This window comes from Chlorocebus sabaeus, chromosome 8, assembly GCF_047675955.1.
Source record: "Chlorocebus sabaeus isolate Y175 chromosome 8, mChlSab1.0.hap1, whole genome shotgun sequence".
NCBI classification, from domain to species: domain Eukaryota; kingdom Metazoa; phylum Chordata; class Mammalia; order Primates; family Cercopithecidae; genus Chlorocebus; species Chlorocebus sabaeus.
This window is the reverse complement of record NC_132911.1, coordinates 40350354-40371564: the sequence shown is the minus strand read 5'-3', so window position 1 is coordinate 40371564 and position 21211 is coordinate 40350354. Positions and strand designations below refer to the sequence as shown.

The window sequence follows — 21211 nt, the reverse complement described above, 5'->3', positions numbered from 1 at the left end:
TTTCTAGCTGTTGGGATTTTATCTCATTCAATTCTAGGACTAATATTTTATTTATTTTCTTATACATGTCAAACATAGAATTCCAAAATAAATTCATTATACCCTTTAAGAATATACATTGTGCAATGTGTGTTTATTGCAGCACTATTCACAATAGCAAAGACTTGGAACCAACCCAAATACCCATCAATGATAGACTGGATAAAGAAAATATGGCACATACACACCATGGAATACTATGCAGCTATAAAAAAAGAATGAGATCATGTCTTTTGCAGGGACATGGATGAAGCTGGAAGCCATCATTCTCAGCAAACTAACACAGGAACAGAAAACCAAACACCACATATTCTCACTCATAAGTGACAGTTGAACAATGAGAATACCCAGACACAGGGTGGGGAACAACACACACCAGGGCCTGTCAGGGGTTGGGGGTGAGGGAAGGGAGAGCATTAGGACAAATACCTAATGCATATGGGGCTTAAACCTAGATGATGGGTTGATAGGTGCAGTAAACCGCCATGGCATATGTATACCTATGTAACAAACCTGCACGTTCTGCACATGTATCCTGGAACTTAAAGTAAAAAGCAGACAAACAAACAAAATATTTATGTACACATTGTGCATTACTTTCATGTTCAAAGAAAGCATATCACTCACATATTGACGTATGAAAAAGAAACATTAAATTGAGTGTACTCTTTTTTTCTGAATTGTGGTATAATCCTATAAAACAAAATTCAGGGAGTTTTAAAAATGCACATAGTCTTTGCCCCTTCAAACATCCCCTTTTGGAAAAGGCATATTACTGTCTTGATGGGAGGAAGGGAGACATTATAGTTACTCTTAAATCTTCCTCTCTCATCCACAAGCATCAGTTCTAAATTGTCATGAAATTCAAATAATAGCTTGATAAATTTTTCCATCCAGGTTAAAGAAAAAGAATCATTTGGATACTTCTCTAAAGATTAAGCATTCCTTCAGAGTTCAATTTATCCACATTACCTTTTAAAGTTTATTCATTTCATTTGTTCATCCATTCATCCATGAAAACATTTATTGAGCACCTATATGTGTCAAGCACTCCTTTGAACTCAGAGATATGAGTTAACAAAAGACAAAAGAAAAATCTACCTTTTGAATGTTAGGTTCAATGCAGCATTTCAGAAAAAAATTAAAAAGTAAAATATGTAATATATTACCCGTTGCTAAATGCTGTAGAGAAGGATAAGATAGAACACGGCCTGTGGTTGAGTTTTGCAGTTCAGCTGGAGCACTCAAGAAAGGCTTCACCAAGGTGACATTCGAAGGAAGCCCGGAAGGAACTGAGCGCGACCCCTGTGCAGATCCAGATGAGCAGACAGGAAGCAGCAAGCCCAGGCCCAATTTTCCAATCTGAGCTATTGCAACCGGCCTGCACACCGGTCTCTCTCCTTCTGCTCTTCTCACCTCCACTAGACAATTAGCAACACAAGAGTTAGAGTAATCCTATTCAGAATATTTCAGTCCAATGACTCTGATCAAAAGCCAAAGTCACTAAGTGGCCTGCAAGTCCTCACATTGTCTTGACCTTTTGTGTTGAATGTATACACGCACTAAATTCTCCTTATTCATAGTAGTTATATTCTATAGTCATCTTGCCCCAAGACACTGAATAAGCCAATACTGAAAACATTGCTCCTACAGGAAATATGTACATCTATCTGTCCATCCATCCATCCATCCATCCCCATATCTCACATAAATTACAATCTTAAATCCTAAAAACACCTCATTCTGGATTTTCTTTATTTACAAAAGAGAAAATGAGACTCAGAAGCAGTCAGCGAGTTGCCTGAAGCCACCCCATTAGCAGGAGCCAGAGTTGAGATTCAAATCCCAGTCAACTGGCCCCAGAGCTAGAACTTCATGCACTGCCCTATGCTGTGCCTATGGCCTTTGTCCTTTCTGTGGGAGAGCTGGAACAGGGAGACAGCGGTTGTCTCATTCAGCCTCAGCTGGCTACTTGCACAGGGGCTACTTTATTGATTTGGGGGTTACAAATACATTTTAGCAAGCAGACAAATTCACAAATATGAATCTGCAGATAATAGTGAGGACTGAATGAATATAGACATATACAGTTATGCACCACATAACAGGCTTTTGTCAACAACGAATCACATATATGATGGTGTTCTCACAAAATTATAATGGAGCTGAATAATTCCTGTCACCTAGTGATGTCCTGACGATACTGACCTCATGTAGGCCTAGGCTGATGTGCGTATTTATGTCCTTATTTTTCACAAAAAAGTTTATAAATTTTTTAAAAATCAAAAATTTCAAAAATAGAAAATCTTATAGAACAAGGATATAAAGAAAGAAAATGTTTTTGTACAGCTGTGCAATGCATTTGTGTTTTAAGCTGTTATTACAAAAGAGTCAAAAAATAAATTTTATGAAGAAAATTAAAGTAAACTAAAGTTGATTTACTATTGAAGAAAAAATAGTTTTTATAAATTTAGCATAGCCTAAGCATACAATATTTATAAAGTTTACAGTAGTGTACAGTAATGTCCTAGGCCTTCCCTTCACTCGCCACTCACTCACTGACTCACCCAGAGCAACTTCTAGACCTGCAAGCTTCAGTCACAGTAGGTGCCCCATACGAGGTACTATTTCTTATCTTACATTGTGGGTTTCTTTTGTTTGTTTATTTTTGTTTTTTGAGATGGAGTTTTGGTCTTGTCACCCAGGCTGGACTGCAATGGCACGATCTTGGCCCACTGCAACACTGCAACCTCCCCCTCTTGGGTTCAAGTGATTCTCCTGTCTCAACCTCCCTAGTAGCTGGGATTACAGGCGCCCAACACCATGCCTGGCTAATTTTGGTATTTTTAGCAGAGACGGGGTTTCACCATGTTGGCCAGGTTGGTATGGAACTCCTGATCTTAGGTGATCTGCCTGCCTCGGCCTCCCAAAGTGCTGATATTACAGGCGTAAACCACTGCGTCCAGCTTTACATTGTGTTTTTATAGTACCTTTTACATAAACACTTGCCACTCACTCACTGACTCACTCTAAGCAACTACCAGTCCCGTAAGCTCCATTCATGAGAAGTGCTCTATACAAGCGTACCATTCTTATTTTTATGCTATATTTTTACTGTACCTTTTCTGTGCTTCGGTATGTTTAGATACACAAATACTTACCATTGCATTACAGTTACCTACAGAGTTCACTACAGTAGCATCTGTATAGGTTTGTAGCCTAAGAGCAATAGGCCATACCTTATAGCCTAAGTGTGTAGGTAAGCTATTCCATGTAGGTTTGTGTAAGTACACTCTGATGTTCACACAACAAAATTCCCTTATCATGCATTTCTCAGAACATATCCCTATCATAAAGCAACATATCACTGTGTGGTGTGCATAAATATATACACACATATATATGTGTGTGTGTGTGTTTATATACATTTATACACATGTCTGCATATGTGTGTGTGTATAGTTTTTCTATTTGGGTGCATCAAAGTCTACTGAGAGGTCAGTCTGAACAGTTGGAAAGGTATTGCCACTCTCCCCAAAGCCACTGCTTGCTCAGAGTTCAAAACAACCCCAGAGCACAAATGGCATTGTTCGCAGAGACTGTCGATAGAAGGGAAAAGCAAGGCTTCAGATGGATCCTGCAATGCTCTCCTTAAAAATAAAAAAACATGCAATTACACGACTTTCAATATATCCTTTTGCTTTTTCTTTTTATCTAGTTTATGAACTTAACTAATTACCCATTCAGTAACCTCAATCACTCAATTTAAGAACAAAGTAGGGAAAATATATTGAGATCCTCTCTGTCAACAGCTTTCTTAGAAGCTGTTCATGTAATGTCACATCTTCCATGTTTTCAAAAAATTTTTAAGAATGAAGAATAGAGATAATTTTCCATTCAAATACATGCCAAGAAAATATAGGATGATTAGTATATAAGGAAGCATTTGACCTGTCAAAAAAGGTGGGTATAAATAGCATCTGTAGAGAAGGCAGCATGCCAGAATAATTTGAATATGCCTGAGGATGCCAAAAATGAGTATTCCTTCCAGAATATTAAATTGTTACGAAATGTCCTACTCACGAGTTAGGTCTTTATTTTTGTCCAAAGCGAAGGACCATCATGATTAAAAATATTCATAGTTTACATTGATTGAGCTGTTTGGGCCTTTTCAAAGTTGTTTGCCTATATTAACCCATTTAATTTTCATATTAACTATTTTAGTAGGTACAATTATTATCTCCATTGTAGGAAACAGAGACACATAAAGGTTAGAAACACATATAGAAAGAAAAAGGAGAAATTAGGGAGCTACTCTCCATGAAAATGATCTGTAGGTATGTTATTCTTTCATTTCCTCTGTCTCTTCAGGCCTCAATATATTTGGAAATTTATGAGTTAGAGTCATTTCTAGGCTTTATAGAATGTTTTTTTTTTCTACATATCAACAGTTTCTCTTATCTATAATTTGTGAGTTCTATTATTCTCTGTTACCTTGTAAATCAAATGAGGTCAGGTGTGTTTCTATAAATAGATAAGGCCACTGAGATAACTGTATTAAACTGGGAGGCCCCCTGTCATGTGTCCCACAGAAAATCTTCCATGAAAGTGGCATGGGGCTGTCAGATGTCAGGGTGTCAGTGTCAGGCTGGCGTAGGGGAAAGGAGAAGCAGGCAGCCATCTGACTTTGGTGCTTCGAGGGCCACTGTCTATGAAACTCTCCCCAACCTAACTGGCCACACCTGAAATTTCACCTTTAAAGGTGTTTTCTTCTGGTGTTGAAGACTTTCTAATTTCAAAGGCCGATACTGCAGGGATGCAGCAGACAACCAGGACTTAACACAGCATTTGGCAGACTGGCTGCTGAAAAAAGATAAAGACCTGCTGTAAGAGATGTGTCTCCAAGCAGGGGAGAAGGAGGATCTAAGAGCTAACAGGACAACGAAGATTAGACCCAGGTACCCAACAGCTGACTTGTATGTGAATGGCAGAGACGGTAAGAGAGAAAGAGTGTAATCTGGTTTTAATAAACCAGATTAACAGGAGATATTGACAATTAGCATCTTTTGTTAGGATTCAACGTCAAGTCCCAGTTGAGTCTGGAAATTCACCACCAATGCTGCCTCCACTTCCCTGGGCCCTTTTATTGGCCAGGTGAAAGGTAAAGCTCTGAAGTTGAGGTTGGTGAAGACATATTAGGACTTTCAGCTGATGTAGCTAAATGGCAAATATCACAATCCTTTGACAGCTGTGACCTATCACTATTGATGCTTACTCAGGGAAATCATAGAGGCCAACAATCCCCAACACTTGGGAAGAAAAGAGAACTAGCCTGGAAGAGACGCCACTGAAAGGCAAAAGGAAGGGAAGAAGCGTGCCTCTAGACTTGTTCATTGTGCCCTGCATACATACGGCTTTCTACCACCCCAGATAGTAACAAACAACTTTAATCCAACCCACTGTGTATCTTGATACCATAATCCACAACTCTATGTTAGAAGCCCAATCCACTTCAGGCATAAAGGAAGCTGAATTAACAATTGTGTTCTAGAAAAAATGAATTTTATGAAAACACTTTACATAAAAAATTGCCCTACTGTGTTAGTGCTTCCCTATATCCAATGAGATCTATGGCACTGGCCTGGGAAGGAAAGAAAAAGCACATTTCAAATCTATGAATTTTCATTTGCATCACATCAAAACCCAGACCAACAAAAAGATATTTCCACCATGTATTGTTATTTAATATATGGTTAAAAGTCACTTTCAGTACACTTCAAAGTAATAGATTACTTCCGAGTAGGTCTATTTATTTCTGTTTCCTTAACGTTCAATTCAGAGCACAAAAAAAAAAAAAAACAAAAAAAAAAAAAAACACAGCTTCATTCCTTAGGTTTCTTCCAGTTTGCCATAGTGACTATCTCCAAGACCAAAATCGAGGTTGTCTGAAGATGATTTGCTCAAATGTTAAAATCTATCATCTTCCCTCTGCCATATAGAATACATCTAAACCATCTTCTGATAAAGAAGCTCTTTAAATATTTAGAATGATCTACTGTGTCCCATCTGAATCTTCACAGTAGGGTGACAATTTTCCAGCCCTGTTTTGGGTCAGGCACCCAACATGGCTAAAATTGTCTTTTAATGACTGAAAATAAATTTATTCCCCAGGTTTACATTTCATTTGTTTGGAAACAACTTTCAAAGATGCAAGGCCATTTGCTTCCCGATTAAAATTTCAAAGCTTTGCATATATACTATTTAAATAGAGAAAGAATTGTTTTAGAAATTGTGTGTTCTTTGTTTAATTGACTGTTTGGTACCCTGCAGTCTATGCCTGCAGGCAGTGAGATGAATTCAGAAGGCTAAACATTTAAACATTCTGTACTTTGGAATGACTGTAGTATGGAGTAATAGAGTAATACAGGCTCTTAAACTAGGGCTTTGGCAAACCCTGATATTGGTGAGTTTTCTTAGATTGAACTCACAGGGAAGAGCTGTTTTCACTGCATAAGTGTAAGATGGGATGTCCCCCCATTCCTCATATTATCCTTATAGGAGTGGCATGGCAAACTGTTGTGGTTTCCCAATGGGGATATCCCTGAGGTTCCTTACTTGGGGCACCCTAAGTGCTGTGCTTAAAATTTGATGGGAAACTAACTGGTGTTCCATACCCCTATCCCGCATTTCAACTAGAGCAGCCATGCTTCATCTATTTCACATAACAGTTTCAAAATTAGGTGTTTTTAAAAAAAAGCAACAAACAAACAAACAAAATCAGGATTCTTCTTTTTCCCTCCCTCACTGTTTTTTTTTTTTTTTTTCCATAAAAGACCTAGTCTAGTAATTAAGGTAATTAATTTTGAAATAGGAAATAAATAGATTCAGCTCTGGCTTTTCTGCTTACTCATTCTGACTTTAAGATCTTTGAACCATGGTTTTCTCATCTTTAAAAAGAGCTCATAATATTCATAAGGTGGTTTTGAGGATTAACTGTGATAATAACAACCCTTTCATCCTTTTAGAAAAGCCTTCTTCTCTTGGCTTCCTTGATACCACCAAATTCTATATCAGGGTTTGATGAGAAGAATAAACCACTACAACTGATAGAGAATAAGACCTTTATGATAAGGATTAGATCTCATTCAATTATGGGACCTGGTGAGGCAGTCTTTGCAAGGCTGTTTTTTCTGCATCTTTCGTTGGGCCTGCTAGAAGAATAATGGAGGTGAGGTAGGAAGGAGCAAACAGAAATGGTACTGGGGTGGTGAGGGGAAAACTGGAGCCCATGAGGACAAACTTGAGAGTGTGTCTGTGTCTTAGTGCCCCCAGCCTCAGTCACATGGGTGACTGACTTGCAGGATAGATTGGGTCCTTGCACCTGGTTCCTGCACACACATCTGGCCCAGGACTCAGCAACCTTGAGGGTAGAGATGCAGTGGGAGCTGGAGGTGCCCGTGGGCTTGGCCTTGCCCCATGCATGAATGTGAGACAGCAGATCAGCAATGATTCCACACCAAGTGTCACTGTACTAACCGCTCTTTCACACTCTGGAACTTCCTTCTCTTTACCTACACCACCTTCATACATGATCTGACCATCCCTGTGGTTTTGGATGCCACCTATGTGTTAACGACTCCCTGGTCCACCAGCACCTTCCTTGCCCTGAATTTTCTATATTATATGTTGATGGGCTGGAACTTGAAAGACACAGACATGAAGAGTAAGCCACTAGCACCCCACCCCTCACCACAAACAAATGAGGCTAATAGATGATGAAAACCTCTCCCTCTCAGCTGGGGTGAAGGCTCATAGTGTTTTCAGAGCACTCTAGACAGTTACTACTAACCAATCATAATTGACACATGAGCTGAATTACATTTGCTATCCCTAGAGAAATAGGTAGAGCTCATTGAGATGAAACCTACTGGGGACAAACATTAATATCTAAGTAATCAAGCAGAAAGACAGAGAAAATAAAGATGTGGCTTAGCAGAAACGTGTGTGGAAAAGCCTTAAGGGAATTGATTGATAGCAGGTTCAATGTGAATATCGATTCGTGTCTCAAGGCTCACACACACATACACACACACACACACTTATACTGAAAGCTTTAAAGGTATTGATAGAAGTAATAATGCACAAGATCTGTGACTGTCCTTCTCTACTTTGCACTGATGAGACCATGGTAGGGACTTGGCCCTCAGTTTGAGAGTTGTAGTTTAAGAAAATTATCAACAAACAGGTCATGCCATCTAAAATGGCATGGAGGTGATGCAGGAAGCTTGAATGCATATTCCAATAAGAAAACTGTAAAACAGCCGCTTGACTTTCAGCCTGGTAAACAAAACCTTAGGGGAGACAATAAGTCTCAAGTATTTGATGTATTTAAAGAGATGAGAATACACTTATGCTAGGGACCTACACAATGCAGAATTTAGGCCAGTGGATAGAATTCAGCTGTATTTAAGAAAGTGTTTAGGCCAGATATGGTGACTCACATCTGTAATCCCAGCACTTTGGGAGGCTAAGGTGGAAGGATTGCTTGAGCGCAGGAGTTTGAGACCTGCCTGGACAACATAGCAACACTCTGTTTCAACAAAAATAAAAAATAAAAAAAATTAGCAAAGTGTGGTGGTGCATGCCTGTGGTCCCAGCAGAATACTAAGGAGGCTGAGGCAGGAGGAATGCTTGAGCCCTGGAGTTCGAGGCTGCAGTGAACTACAATCATGCCACAGTATTCTAGCCTGGGTGCAGAGCAAGTCCTCATCTAAAAAGGACGGAAGGAAGGAAGGAAGGAAGGAAGGAAGGAAGGAAGGAAGGAAGGAAGGAAGGGAAGGAAGGAAGGGAAGGAAGGAAAGGAAGGAAGGAAAGGAAGGAAAGGAAGGAAAGGAGGGAAGGAAGCAAGGAAGGGAGGGAGGGAGGGAGGGAGGGAAGGGGAAGGGGAAGGGAGAGAGAGGAGAAAGGAAAGAAAGAAGAAAGGAAGGTAAGGAAAGAAATAAAAAGAGAGACAGATGAAAGAAAGAAAGAGAAAGAAAAGAAAGAGAAAGAGAGAGAGAAAGAGGAAAAGAAAGAAAGAAAGAAAGAAAGAAAGAAAGAAAGAAAGAAAGAAAGAAAGAAAGAAAGAAAGAAAGAAAGAAAGAAAGAAAGAGAAAGAAAGAAAGAAAGAGAAAGAAAAGAAAGGAAGGGAGGAAGGAGAGGGGAAGGGAAGGGAAGGGGAAAGCGAAAGGGAAAGGGAAAGGAAGAAGGAAGAAGGAAGAAGGAAGGCCTCTAAGTGTAAGATGTTTCATGTCACCAATGGTATTAGGGCAGGTACAAAAATCAATTCTGCTTGTCAACGATTTAACAAATTCCTACAAACCCTATGGAGTTTGGAGGGACCAATTGTTTCTTCAAACCTTGAAGCTTTAAAAATATATAGATTTCTAGGTTCCAATCCACATTTGCTGAATCATAATCATCTAGGATAAGGCTGGAATTTGTGTTTTTAACAACTCTTACATGATTCTGACTTGTCAAGTGGGCAGATACGAGAATACTAGACCAGACAATATTGAAAGAGCTTTTCATACTTCCTTGATTCTATTTCTAGTCCCTGTCATAGGAGGCAATATTCATAGTGGAGGAGTATAGACTCTTGAGCCAGAATGTGTGGGTTCAAAACCCGACTCTGTCTCCCACTAGCTAGATGTTTTTGAGCAAGTCTCCATACTTCAGTTTCCTCATCTGTTAAATCAGTATAACAATAGTATCTACCCCTAGAGTGTTGCAAAGAATAAATGAGTAAATGGGAAAATGAGTAAAGTAAGCACATCAGTGCTTATATATGGCATATATCAGTATTAGCTATTTTCTTTCTGCTCAAAGATGACAAATCCATGTACAAGACAGTTTGATTAATGGATGTATCAGAAGTGGAAGAGAAGGAAATTACTCAAAAACAAAGACCTTATTGTTTCTACCTTTATATTATTAATCATCTTTCAAAATAGTTCCCACTTTAGTGAAGATTATAATGCAGAACATATGTAAATATTTCTTTGAGTGTTGCGAGGTTATCAAAGCATCAGTATGAATATAAAGATTACTTTCCAATAACGGAAAACAATAAAAATTGTAGGGAGTTAATGAGGACAGAAACTGACTAAACTGAAGCTACCAGTTTGCAGAGGTTTGTGTGTAAAACTACATCCATCTAACATTTAAAAAATAAAAATAAAGTGTGATGTGCAGATCTTGAGTATACAATATGACAGATTTTGGTAAATGAATATACTCTGTAACTACCATCCCAAATCAAGATAGAGAACATTTTAATTACTCTAAAAAATTCCCTTTTATCCGATTCCAGTCAATTTCTACCACTTTTTAGGCAACATGATTCGGAAATCTATTAATACAGAAGAGCTTTGCTGTTCTTGAGCTTTCTATGAATGGCATCATACACTATGTGCTTTTTTGTGTCTGACTTCTATATCTACACATTATGTTTCTGAGATTTGGTTATGTTGTTGCATTAATTAATAGATTTTTAAAAATTTCCAGGTGTTATTTCATTGCATGAATACACCATATCTTGTTTATCAATTCTTGTGTTGATGGGCATTGGGGTCGCTTTGAGGTTTTGGCTATTGTGAATAAAGTTGCTAGAAACATTCTTGTAAAAATCTTTTCTTAATACTAAGTATTTGCTCCTTTTAGGTAAATATCTAGGAGTAGAATTTCTACTGCTAGACATTTCTTGTCATAAGGTAGATATATGTTTAACTTTATCAAGTACTATCAATCTGTTTTCCGAATTATTTGTTCCATTCTGCAATCCCCTCAGGAATGTGTCAAATTCTTGTTGTTCCATATGGTCACTTACATTTGATATTGTTTTAATTTGATGTTAGCATTCATAGTGGGTATCCAATAGTATTTAATTGTTCTTTTAATTTGCATTTCCCTGATGATAAATGATGTTGAGCACCTTTTCATGTGCTTATTGATCATTTTTATGTCTTCTTTTACGACATATGTAATAAATTATTTTGCCCTTTAAAAAATTAGATTGTCTTTTTATTATTGAGTTGTAGGAGTTAATTATATATTTTGGATACAAGTCCTGTATCAGATACACGTATTACAAATATTTTTCCCCAGGCACTGTCTTATCTTTTTGTTTTCCTAAGGATGTCTTTTATAGGCAGAAGCTTTTGCTCTTTATAAAATCTAATTTATCACTTTGTAATGGTGAATACATTTTGTTTCCTAAGAAATCTGTGCCTGTTGTAATTTCATGAAGATATTATTTTATGTTTTTCTAGAAGATATTTCCTGTTTTTATAGTTTTGGTTTTCACATTTAAATCTATAATCAATGTTATTATTGATGCGTGTTGGAAGGTGTTCTTAAGCTTTGTTATTGGCTAAGTTGTATTTAAAACTATTAGGTTCTCCTGATGAATTTCTTCCTTTAACATTATAAAATGTTTTCTTAATCTCTGGTGAAAGGTCTTGTCATGGTATCTATTTTGTCTGATATTAATATAGACACTTCTACTTTCTTAAACTTATTTTCATAGGTTGTCTTTTTCTGTCCTTTTACTTTCAACCTGTAAGTGTTCAAAGTGCATCCTTTGAATTCAGTGTATATTTGATCTTGCTTTTTATCTAGTCTGATAGTTTTGGCCTTTTGACTATTTAATTCATTTATATGTAATGTAATTATTAATACGGTTGACTTTAGCTCTATAATTTTGCTATTTGTTTCTTCCATTTTCTGTTTCGCTATTCCTTCTTTTCTGCCTTATTTTGGCTTAATCAAATACTTTTTATTAATCTATTTTATTTTCTCTATATTTTTTAGCTTTCTTTCTTTGTATTTGTTTATTTGGTGTTCTAAGAGATTACAATATATAGCCTTAAATTATCACTGCTCCATTTCATATAAAATATAACAGTCTTTCAACAATATTGTTCTACTCTGACCTATTCTTGAGCTACTGTTGTCATATATTTTACATGTCCATACATTATAAACAGCATAATACACAATACAGTGTTTTAATTTTTGCTTAAATTGTTTGCTTCCTTCAGATAAATCAAGAGGAATTTTAAAAGGTAGATACCCACATATGAATAATTTCTGAGATTTTTCTGTTTTTTTCCCCATAGGTCTGAGTCTAAGTCTGGTATCATTTCCCCTTCACCAGAAGACCTCTATATGGCATTTCTGTAGTACTGGTTTGCTGGCTAACTATTCATTTCATTTTTTTGTTCATTGAGAATATTCTTGGCCTACCTTCAATTTTGAAGAGTATTTTTGCTGGAAATAGAATTCTGAGTAGACAGATGTTTTCTGTTTTCTGTTTTTTTTTTTTTTTTTTTTTTTTTTTTAAATCACTTTGGTTCCTTGAGCAGTTCAGGCCCATTTCCACTCTGGGCCTCTATGCTTGCTGTTTGCTGCCCCTGGACAGCTCTTTACCCTCCTCTTCCCATCTCAGGCTAATCAACATTATCCGGCTCCATTTCACACTTCTCTGAGAACTCTGTTGACCATACTATCCAAAATCACTCTTCTTCCCACTTACTTTCTCCTTCATTATCCTGCTTACATCCTGTGCAACACTTTAACAATCTTTAATTATAAAATGTAAACAAATTAAAAATTTTTTTGTTTCTTGTCTTTTTCCCTGATCAGTTCCATAAAAAAATGTACCCTGTCTTATTCTCTCCTATATTCATAGCATTCAGCAAAATACCTCACACCACAATAAAGGCTCAATGATATTTCTCTAATGTAGAATGGGTACAATTGAAGTCATAGGGACTTGTAGCTTTGCTAGACTTGAAAAGACATATTGAGTAGTCACATACTGCTAAAGTCTCCAGGACCATATGTTTTACAAACATTGTGCTAGGAAATATAAATACAAAAGTGATGCATCATCAAGGAGCTTTTCCAGATCCTCTGAGTTAGAAACAATCTCCTCTCATCCTCTAGCACCTGTAACATTTCACTTCATCCTCATTGTAATACTTTTAATGGTCTACCTTGGTGTGTTGCTACTTCTGTATCTGTTTTCTGTCTCCAACTAGATTGTCTGACAGGTCCTTGCAGGTAGGAACTATATTTTTCTAACACATATTAGGCAAACCTGCAGAAATAGCCTTTAGGTCTGCAGAAATTGTAGGATACTCTTAATATGGTGGTGTGCTGTAAATGAATTGAATAAGGAAGTTAGCTTTTTTTTTTTTTGGTTTAATAAGATGTTCTAGTTCTCTAAGGAAAAGAAGGCTCATATAATTCCAAAGTAATTAGAATTTCAACTGTACATTATATAAAGCACAGTTCCCACCAAGGACACTGTGTCATGTGTGGGGGAGGACTCCTCTGCCCCTTCTCTGTCTTTGTTCTTGTTTATATGCACTGCCTTTCCAATTTATAATCCCTGTAGTTTGCATGGCAATAAAGTGCCAAATATTTCCTGCCCATGCCTCTGGCTGCAGAGCATGAGAACTGTTATGGAAAGCGACAGATCAGAATATTTTTTAGATTTGTTGGAGTTCTTAAAAATGCCTATTTTTAAATGTAAATATTTATGCCTATTGCAAGTTGAACCTCTATTTGTTATGGTGAGACCTTTGATTAGCCTGTAGCCTGAAGAGGACCCATATAAATAGTAGTTCGTATTTATTATGACAAGATTAATGGAGAACTCTGGAAGGAATAAACCCTGAAGCTGGTGTTAGTATTCTGATTCCATGCATAGAAATGGGGAATGGGTCAGCCCTGGATAAGCATTTAAAAACTCATACACTGGTAGTGATAACTTACAGCCTCTGGGTTTGTGGACCATAGTAATCTTACTGAATCATGAATACCTGTGAAATGGAAAGGCAGTATAGCTATAGCACTTTTTTTATGGAATAGCTTTTTTTTTAAGGTCTAGTATTGTTCTGACAAATTTAAGTTCCCAAAAGCTGTATGATTTTTTATGGGAGAATTCTTAGTAAAGTGCAGGTGTATGGTGAGACTGGGGGTTATGATATGAAACTTCTTGTACATTTCCAAGCCCCAAACCAGAGCTTAGAGTATCAGAATCTCCAGAAGTTGTGCCTGGGAATCTGGATTTTATCATGATCTCTGGAGGATGCATCCACCCTCTGAAGTTTGAGAGTCACTATTTGAGAAAATAGGTTTCAACATTTGTCTGTTTTATCTCTGAACTGACAGTTTGTACCTGAACAGTTGTCAGTCTCTTAGGTTGCTTCCTAAGAAGATCCCAGATACTTGTGGTTTCACTGTTCTTTCCTCATCATTAAATGGACCCTTAATTGAACAATTAGGTAAGTCAGTACCTGATTATGTGATTGAAACAAAAAAAAAAAAAAAAAACAAAGCTAGCTCTCATGCCAACCCACCCAGCTTACTACATACATTTCAAATAGGTCTCTCTGAAATGCTCACTGGGCCATAGGAATGTGAACACCTCCAAGAAACTCTACTCTTTGTTCAGATTGTAGACATGGGCAGTTCTAAGGACACTGACATTCAGTGAGCAGGACTCATTGGATTTGATGCAATCAGAAAGGAACTTTAGGCCTGGCATGGCAGCTCACGCCTGTAATCCCAGCACTTTGGGAGGCCAAGGTAGGTGGATCACTTGAGATCAGGCGTTCGAGACCAGCCTGGCCAACATGGTGAAACTCCATCTCTACTGAAAATATAAAATTAGCTGGACGCGGTGGCGCTTGCCTGTAACCCCAGCTTCTTGGAGGGGCTGAGGCAGGAGAATTGCTTGAACTCGGCAGGTGGAGATTGTAGTGAGCTGAGATCGTGTCGCTGCGGTCCAGCCTGGGTGACAGAGCTAGACTCCATGTCAAAACAAACAAACAAACAAACAAACAAGCCTTTATTTCTGTCCTCCATTTGCTCATCCAAATAGTCTCTGTGGGGTTATTTTTTCCAAACTTTTAGATAGAAACTAGGGCAAGTTTCATGAATTTTCACTTATTTTTAGGTAGTAAAGAATCCTTTGCTTACTTTTAAATACATAAATTCTGTATTTCCTTAATTAACATATCCATGGTAGAGCAGTAATTTTTAAATATTTCCAAAATGTATTACAAGTTAGTTGTACCCTCTTCCAGCTCAGTCCTGCTTGGGGCTGTCTACTTAACACGGGAAAAGAGAGTGCGGGAAACTTCTCCCTTTGTTCTGCCTGAAGCTTTTGCTTTTCTTCTTTTACCTCAGTATGTTGCCCTGGTTCCTCCAGGGCTGATGGATGCAGGTGGAAGGCTAGCAAGGGAAATGGAAGTTTACTTGGTAGATCCTGTGCAAAGCTAGCATAGATACTACTTGACTGGGCAGGAAGTACGAGTTGATTCTCCTCAGGATGCTTTTGTGAAAGGAAAATAAACTCAGGACCCCAAAATCACTAAGCCATGGGAAATGTCAAGCTGGGAAACCTGCCTCCCATTATCTTTCTAAATATGATAGCTACAAATTTCAAAAGCTACATACCTCCCTCACAATTTTCCCACAAAGAAATTCCTTGTGGACAAAGGGCAAACAGAATTCAAAGTCATCCATCTGAGGCTCACCTGAGACAAATGCATATGTGATTGTTTCCTCTACCCTGTTGTTGATATAAAAATGCACATTCACTGAGCCAGACTAAATTCTGTATTTAGTGGGAGGCTGATTAAGGACTCAAAAGAATGCAACCTTTTGTCTATTTTCTACTCATGACCTGGAAGCCCCCGCCTCAAATTGTCCCACCTTACCTAACCAAACAAGGTACCTCTTACACATATTGATTGATGCCTCATGGCTCCCTAAAATGTATAGGAGCAAGCTGTACCCTGACCACTTTGGGTACATGTCCTCAGGACCTCCTGAGGCTGTGTCAGAGATGCGTCCTTAACCTTGGCAAAATAAATTATCTAAATTGAAATTGATTGAGACCTGTCTCAGATACCTTTTGGTTTACAATTTCATGGCTTTTTTCAGGGAATCGTCATTACTTAATACGGGCTAAGTAGCTCCTCTGGGATCACTTTAAGCACCTAGATAACCAGGTGAACACTTCCAGCACCTTTCTGCTGAAGTCTCATTGCCCTCAAATTCAGGCAGCCCTTTTGGGCAGTATCTAAGAAGTCATTAAATCAGCTTCTTTCATACAGGGTACACATAGTCTGTGGGAAGCTTTCACATATCCTTTCTTCTGACAAGCTTTGAGAACACAGGTCATGCCCAACTCTGTCACCTTTTGTACTTTGCCACCAGAGAAGATAACAAACCACAGTCTCTAGCCCTTTGGGTCTTGCAGGTGATGTCAGAGTTCAACCTACCACGTCCCAAGTAACAAGAAGGTACTCCTCAAACCCTCTAGGTAGTTCTGTGCAATCCCTTCTCCACAGGCTTACGGCGAGGGAGAACTCCATGGTCCCACATGGAACTCACGGTACAATATAGCCCTCTCTTAAGAAAGTCTCTACCCATTTCTTTCTTTCTTCTTCAGTCTCTTCTTTATACTGGTGGTGAGTGGTCAGCACAGGTTCGTGACTACTTCCCCTGGATGTTCTGCACTGATACTCTCTTACCTCATTTTGGTAATGTGGATATAGTTATCATCTGTGTCTAGGACTTCCCAGTAGGGCTTCGACTGGGACACTCAAACAGAAAGTGTTTCCATTTTAACATCTCTTCAAAATAGTAACATTAGCGAGCCCATGTTGATCTCTTGTTATGTGCTGGGCACTCTCACATACATGCCACATCTCACTCAGCCCTCCCCACAATACTGTAAGAAAACAGAAGTCCAGAAGGGTCAAATAATTTGCATAAAGTTTTCCAGGTGTCAAGTTGCAAAGCTGTCCCATTATTTTCTTTTCAGGAAAAGAGGAATAACTTTGTCTCTTAGAAATTAAATACTATGCATTGATAAAAACAAATGCTACAGCTTTCAGTCCTGGCATTTACAATGCTAGAACAGAATTTTGTACTCATTTGCTAAACATTGTTTTATATATATGTCTCTTTTTTTTTTGAGACAGGGTTTCACTCTGTCATCCAGGCTGTCATCCAGGCAGGCAGTAGCACTATCATAGCTCACTGTAATCTTGAACTGGGCTCTCAGCCTCCTGAGTAGCTAGGACTACAGGTGTGTGCCACCATGCCTGACTTTTAAAAGTTTTTTTGAGACCAGATATTGCTATGTGGCCCAGGTTGGTCTTGAACCCCTGGCTTCAAGCTATTTTCCTGCCTCGGCCTCCCAAATCATTAGGATTACTGGCCATTTTCATGTCTTTTTCACCTAGTTCTTACAACACCTAGTGATGTGATCCGCCTTGTCTTCGTCTTGTAGGTGAAGAAACAGACTAGAAAGAAGTTTCGTAACTTCCTCTAGATCACAAAACTAGAAATAACTGGAGTCAGAATTAAAATCCAAAGTTTCAGATCATGACCGACTTTACTTTTCTCTCTATTCTGAAGGGACATACTAGCTGAAGGAATATGTTTCATTATGAGTCTCAGCTCTGTGGCAAACATTTAAAGCTATTTGGTTAAAGCTGCTTTCTAACATAAATTGGCTCTAGATTAGTCAAGATTTTTACTAAACTTCTGAAAGCAAAGAGCATTTATCCATATTGGAATCTCTAGTACCTGGCCCAAAGTTGATACTGTATTAGTGAATTCATTAAATGAATGAAAAAGTGAATGAATAGATTGTCTTCTAAATTCTGGTGGAAAGTAAGACTCCACATGAGTCAGATTGATGTATTATTCTCCTCCTAGCATTTGCATTTTATAAAATAATCCTAGAAGAAACACCTAAATGAATGATGCCTAAAGTTAAATTTTTAATACTGTCATTGGAGTAGAGTGGAAAGGAATTAGGATAGAGTTTTTCTCAGGAGTCTCAATTTTCACTGCAGAGATGAGAGCTATTATGTCTATATGCTCTAGAGAAAAATAGAATACATCTTTGTTTGAGTATAAAATGTCCAGAAACACCTTAACTCAATTCAAAGAAGGATGCTATAATAATTTAAGCCATCCAGAAACGAAATAAGTTGCTTCTAACATATTCATAATTAGTCCTCTGCTAAGAGACCTGTTGGCTGTGTTCTGCAAGGAAGGATTGAAGTGTTGGTGGGACAGACCAGGCTCTCAGATACTCTGTCCCTGAACTTCTGGAGATGCTAGGATTCATTCAGGTGGTTGACGACTGGATGCAGCTAACCAGGTCTGTCTGTTGTCCACAGGTCTGAGGCGCAATTACAGATGTACCATCTGCAGTGTCTCCCTAAACTCAATAGAACAGTATCATGCCCATCTGAAAGGATCTAAACACCAGACCAAGTAGGTACTTTTGTGCTTTCACTCTTCAGTTTCTTCGATGTAATTTTTAGTAAGATGACTAAAGGCTCAACATTTCATTTATTTCTAAATAAGTAGAGTGGAAATTGTATCTCTTTTGCTTCAAAGTTCACATGATATTTATGCTTACTTGAAGAATGGCTTCTTCCCTTTATTTGGCATGAGTAATAAGAATCTTCTCCTTTTTTCATTTTTTCAAGGACAGTTTAGCATACTTTTATGAGATTAGGACATATTAAAATCTATGCTAAGTGTTTTAAAATCAATAATATTCTTCTTATTTGTAGGATGTACCAAACTTTGGTGACAAATTCTATGAATGTCTTCTACCACTTTCCCTTTCTGGATGAATATTGTTGATTATTATAGAAGCATAACAAATCCCCCAGGATATTAAGTCATTTATATACATAACTATTTCCAAGTGAATGGAAACTTATTCCATTTTTTCAAAGATTCTCATAATTTTAAGCTAAGAAAGGCTCACCAGGCACGATTTCACCTCTATTTATACTATGCGGCTCTTTAAAAACCACTGGACATTTTTAAACCAGCTGTTACGACTGTTAATAAAACGCTAATAAAATATGAAAAAAGCTAAGAATGTCTCAAAAAAATGTAATTTTCCTGAGCATAATCGTTTTCATTTCTCTAATATTCATTAGGAGGATCATTTAACAGATTGGACTGTGTCAACACCTCATGAATTATGAATGTTAATTTAACAAACATTTATCGAGAGCCCACTATGTGTCATACTCCAAGCTGTGCACTGGGGAAGAAAAGACGAATAGGCTGGGCACAGTGGCTCACGCCTGTAACCTCAGCATTTTGGGAGGCCGAGGTGGGCAGATCACGAGGTCAGGAGATAGAGACCATCCTGGCCAACACGGTGAAACCCCGTCTCTACTAAAAATACAAAAAATGAGCCGGGTGTGATGGCATGTGCCTGTAGTCTCAGCTACTCAGGAGGCTGAGGCAGGAGAATCTCTTGAACCCAGGATGCGGAGATTGCAGTGAACCAAGATCGGGCCACTGCACTCCAGCCTGGGCGACAGAGCAAGACTTCATATCAAAAAAAAAAAAAAAAAAAAAGATGAATACATTGAGTCCTTCCTCTTCCCCCTGCCAGGCTGAGGAAACAGCTGTGTAAACCCATAGATTGTTCTCTAATGCCACGTGTGCACCCGGAGCTTTAAGCATGGGGGAGGGAGTAATCCAGAGCAAGCTTTAGAGGACACTAGTGCAGAGGCTGGGTGCATGAGGATGAGGTTATGGTCTGATTTTGCTCAACGCAGTATCCTTGTATCCTAGCACAGCACCAGATATATTTTAGGGTCTTTATACACTTGTTTGATTAAATGAATATGTGATTTCAAAAGATGAGCAACAATTTCCTAAGCAGGAAAATGAAATGGAGCATTACAAGCAAAGAAATTGTTTCACAAAGATATTGTAAAGAGGTACATCACAACGCGTCTGGCTCAGGTGAGAAAATTTAAACCCAGAGTTAGTTACTGGCTCTCAGTTTTCTCAATATTCTGCCTTGTGAGTCAAAGCCAATTCCTTGGCTTGCATTACTCTGGTCCACCCGGAGGACTCTTATCAGGATAATTCTTCAAAAAGAAGAGTTTCCTTGTTTTTTTATGGAATACTGAAGTTCTTATATTGATTATTGGATACTGCTCATCCTCCCAAGCTGTTTTCATCATTTCTCTAAGTAATATTTTGCTACAGGCACCATATATGTTTGAATTAACCTATATCTGATATGCAGACAGACACACGAATACCTGCAACAAAAAAGATAACTTTTTGGGAGCATGTATTCATCGCTCAATACATAGAAAAAGATAAACAATGATGACTTTACATGGTATGAATTATGTAAATAACTAATATAGATAGTACTTCCAGATTCAGAAAAATGTCTCTCTTCTCTGTTCTGTACATATATAACTTCATGGGCTAGAATCTGGGCTAGGTATTTTCACATCTATTTTCTCATTTAATTCCCTTAACTACCCTTGAGATAAATATTAATATTATTGACCCGATATCTTACATGACAAAACTAATGCTCAGAGAGGTTAAGTGACTTGCCCACTATCACCCTGACAGCAGATGGTACGGCCAGCACTGATCACAGTGGTGTCTGACTTATGTCTCTACTTACTCTATGTCATTCAGTTACCATGAACTTAGGCTTGGAACGAGAGCCAACAGAGAGTAGCATGTGAATTTTGAAAAGAGGGTACCACTTCCTTGAAGTGATTTAAATAGGCAAGACTTCAGAATGGAGCATCTCTTACAGTGCTGCCTTCTTTCCTATCAATAAGATGTTATTCATTCCTAACTCAAAAGCACAAAGCTGCTGTCTTTATGAAGTGTAAAATTAAAGAAAGGTGAAGAAAATAATTATACTGTCCTGTTTCATATGCCTGTTTTATCTGCCCTCAGACTTAATTTGTATATCATGTGCAGGCATGCTTGTGAGAGAGAGAGAGAGATTGAAAGAGAGAGAGAGAATAAATGATAAATGTTCAATTCTTTTGTCTGTTTATAAAAATCGAATTGTTTTCTTACTAAGTTGTAGAAGTGTCTAATTTTTAAGGAAGTCTAATTTATCAGTCTTTTTTTATGCTTAAAGTTTTTTGAGTGCTATTTAAGAATTCTATGCTTATCCTGAGGTCGTAAAGATAATCTCCTATGATATTATGTTGTTTTTCCTTACAAATATAGGTCTTTGATCTGCCTAGTGTTAATTTTATGCATAGTGTGAAGGAGAGATCAAGTTTCA

At 37.9% G+C, this 21211-nt stretch overlaps 1 protein-coding gene across 3 annotated transcripts in view; it reads left to right on the top strand.

Annotated features, from left to right (window-relative positions):
* ZMAT4 (zinc finger matrin-type 4) overlaps positions 1-21211 on the top strand; it is a 366003-nt gene that overhangs the window by 294374 nt on the left and 50418 nt on the right. For 2 of the 3 annotated variants that reach the window (XM_007962274.3, XM_007962271.3), the window contains one exon: positions 18297-18393. The exons of the other annotated variant lie outside the window; for it this stretch is intronic. In XM_007962274.3, coding sequence (XP_007960465.1) covers positions 18297-18393 — 97 coding nt within the window. The remainder of the gene's footprint in view (positions 1-18296; positions 18394-21211) is intronic. 3 annotated transcript variants of the gene reach the window in all.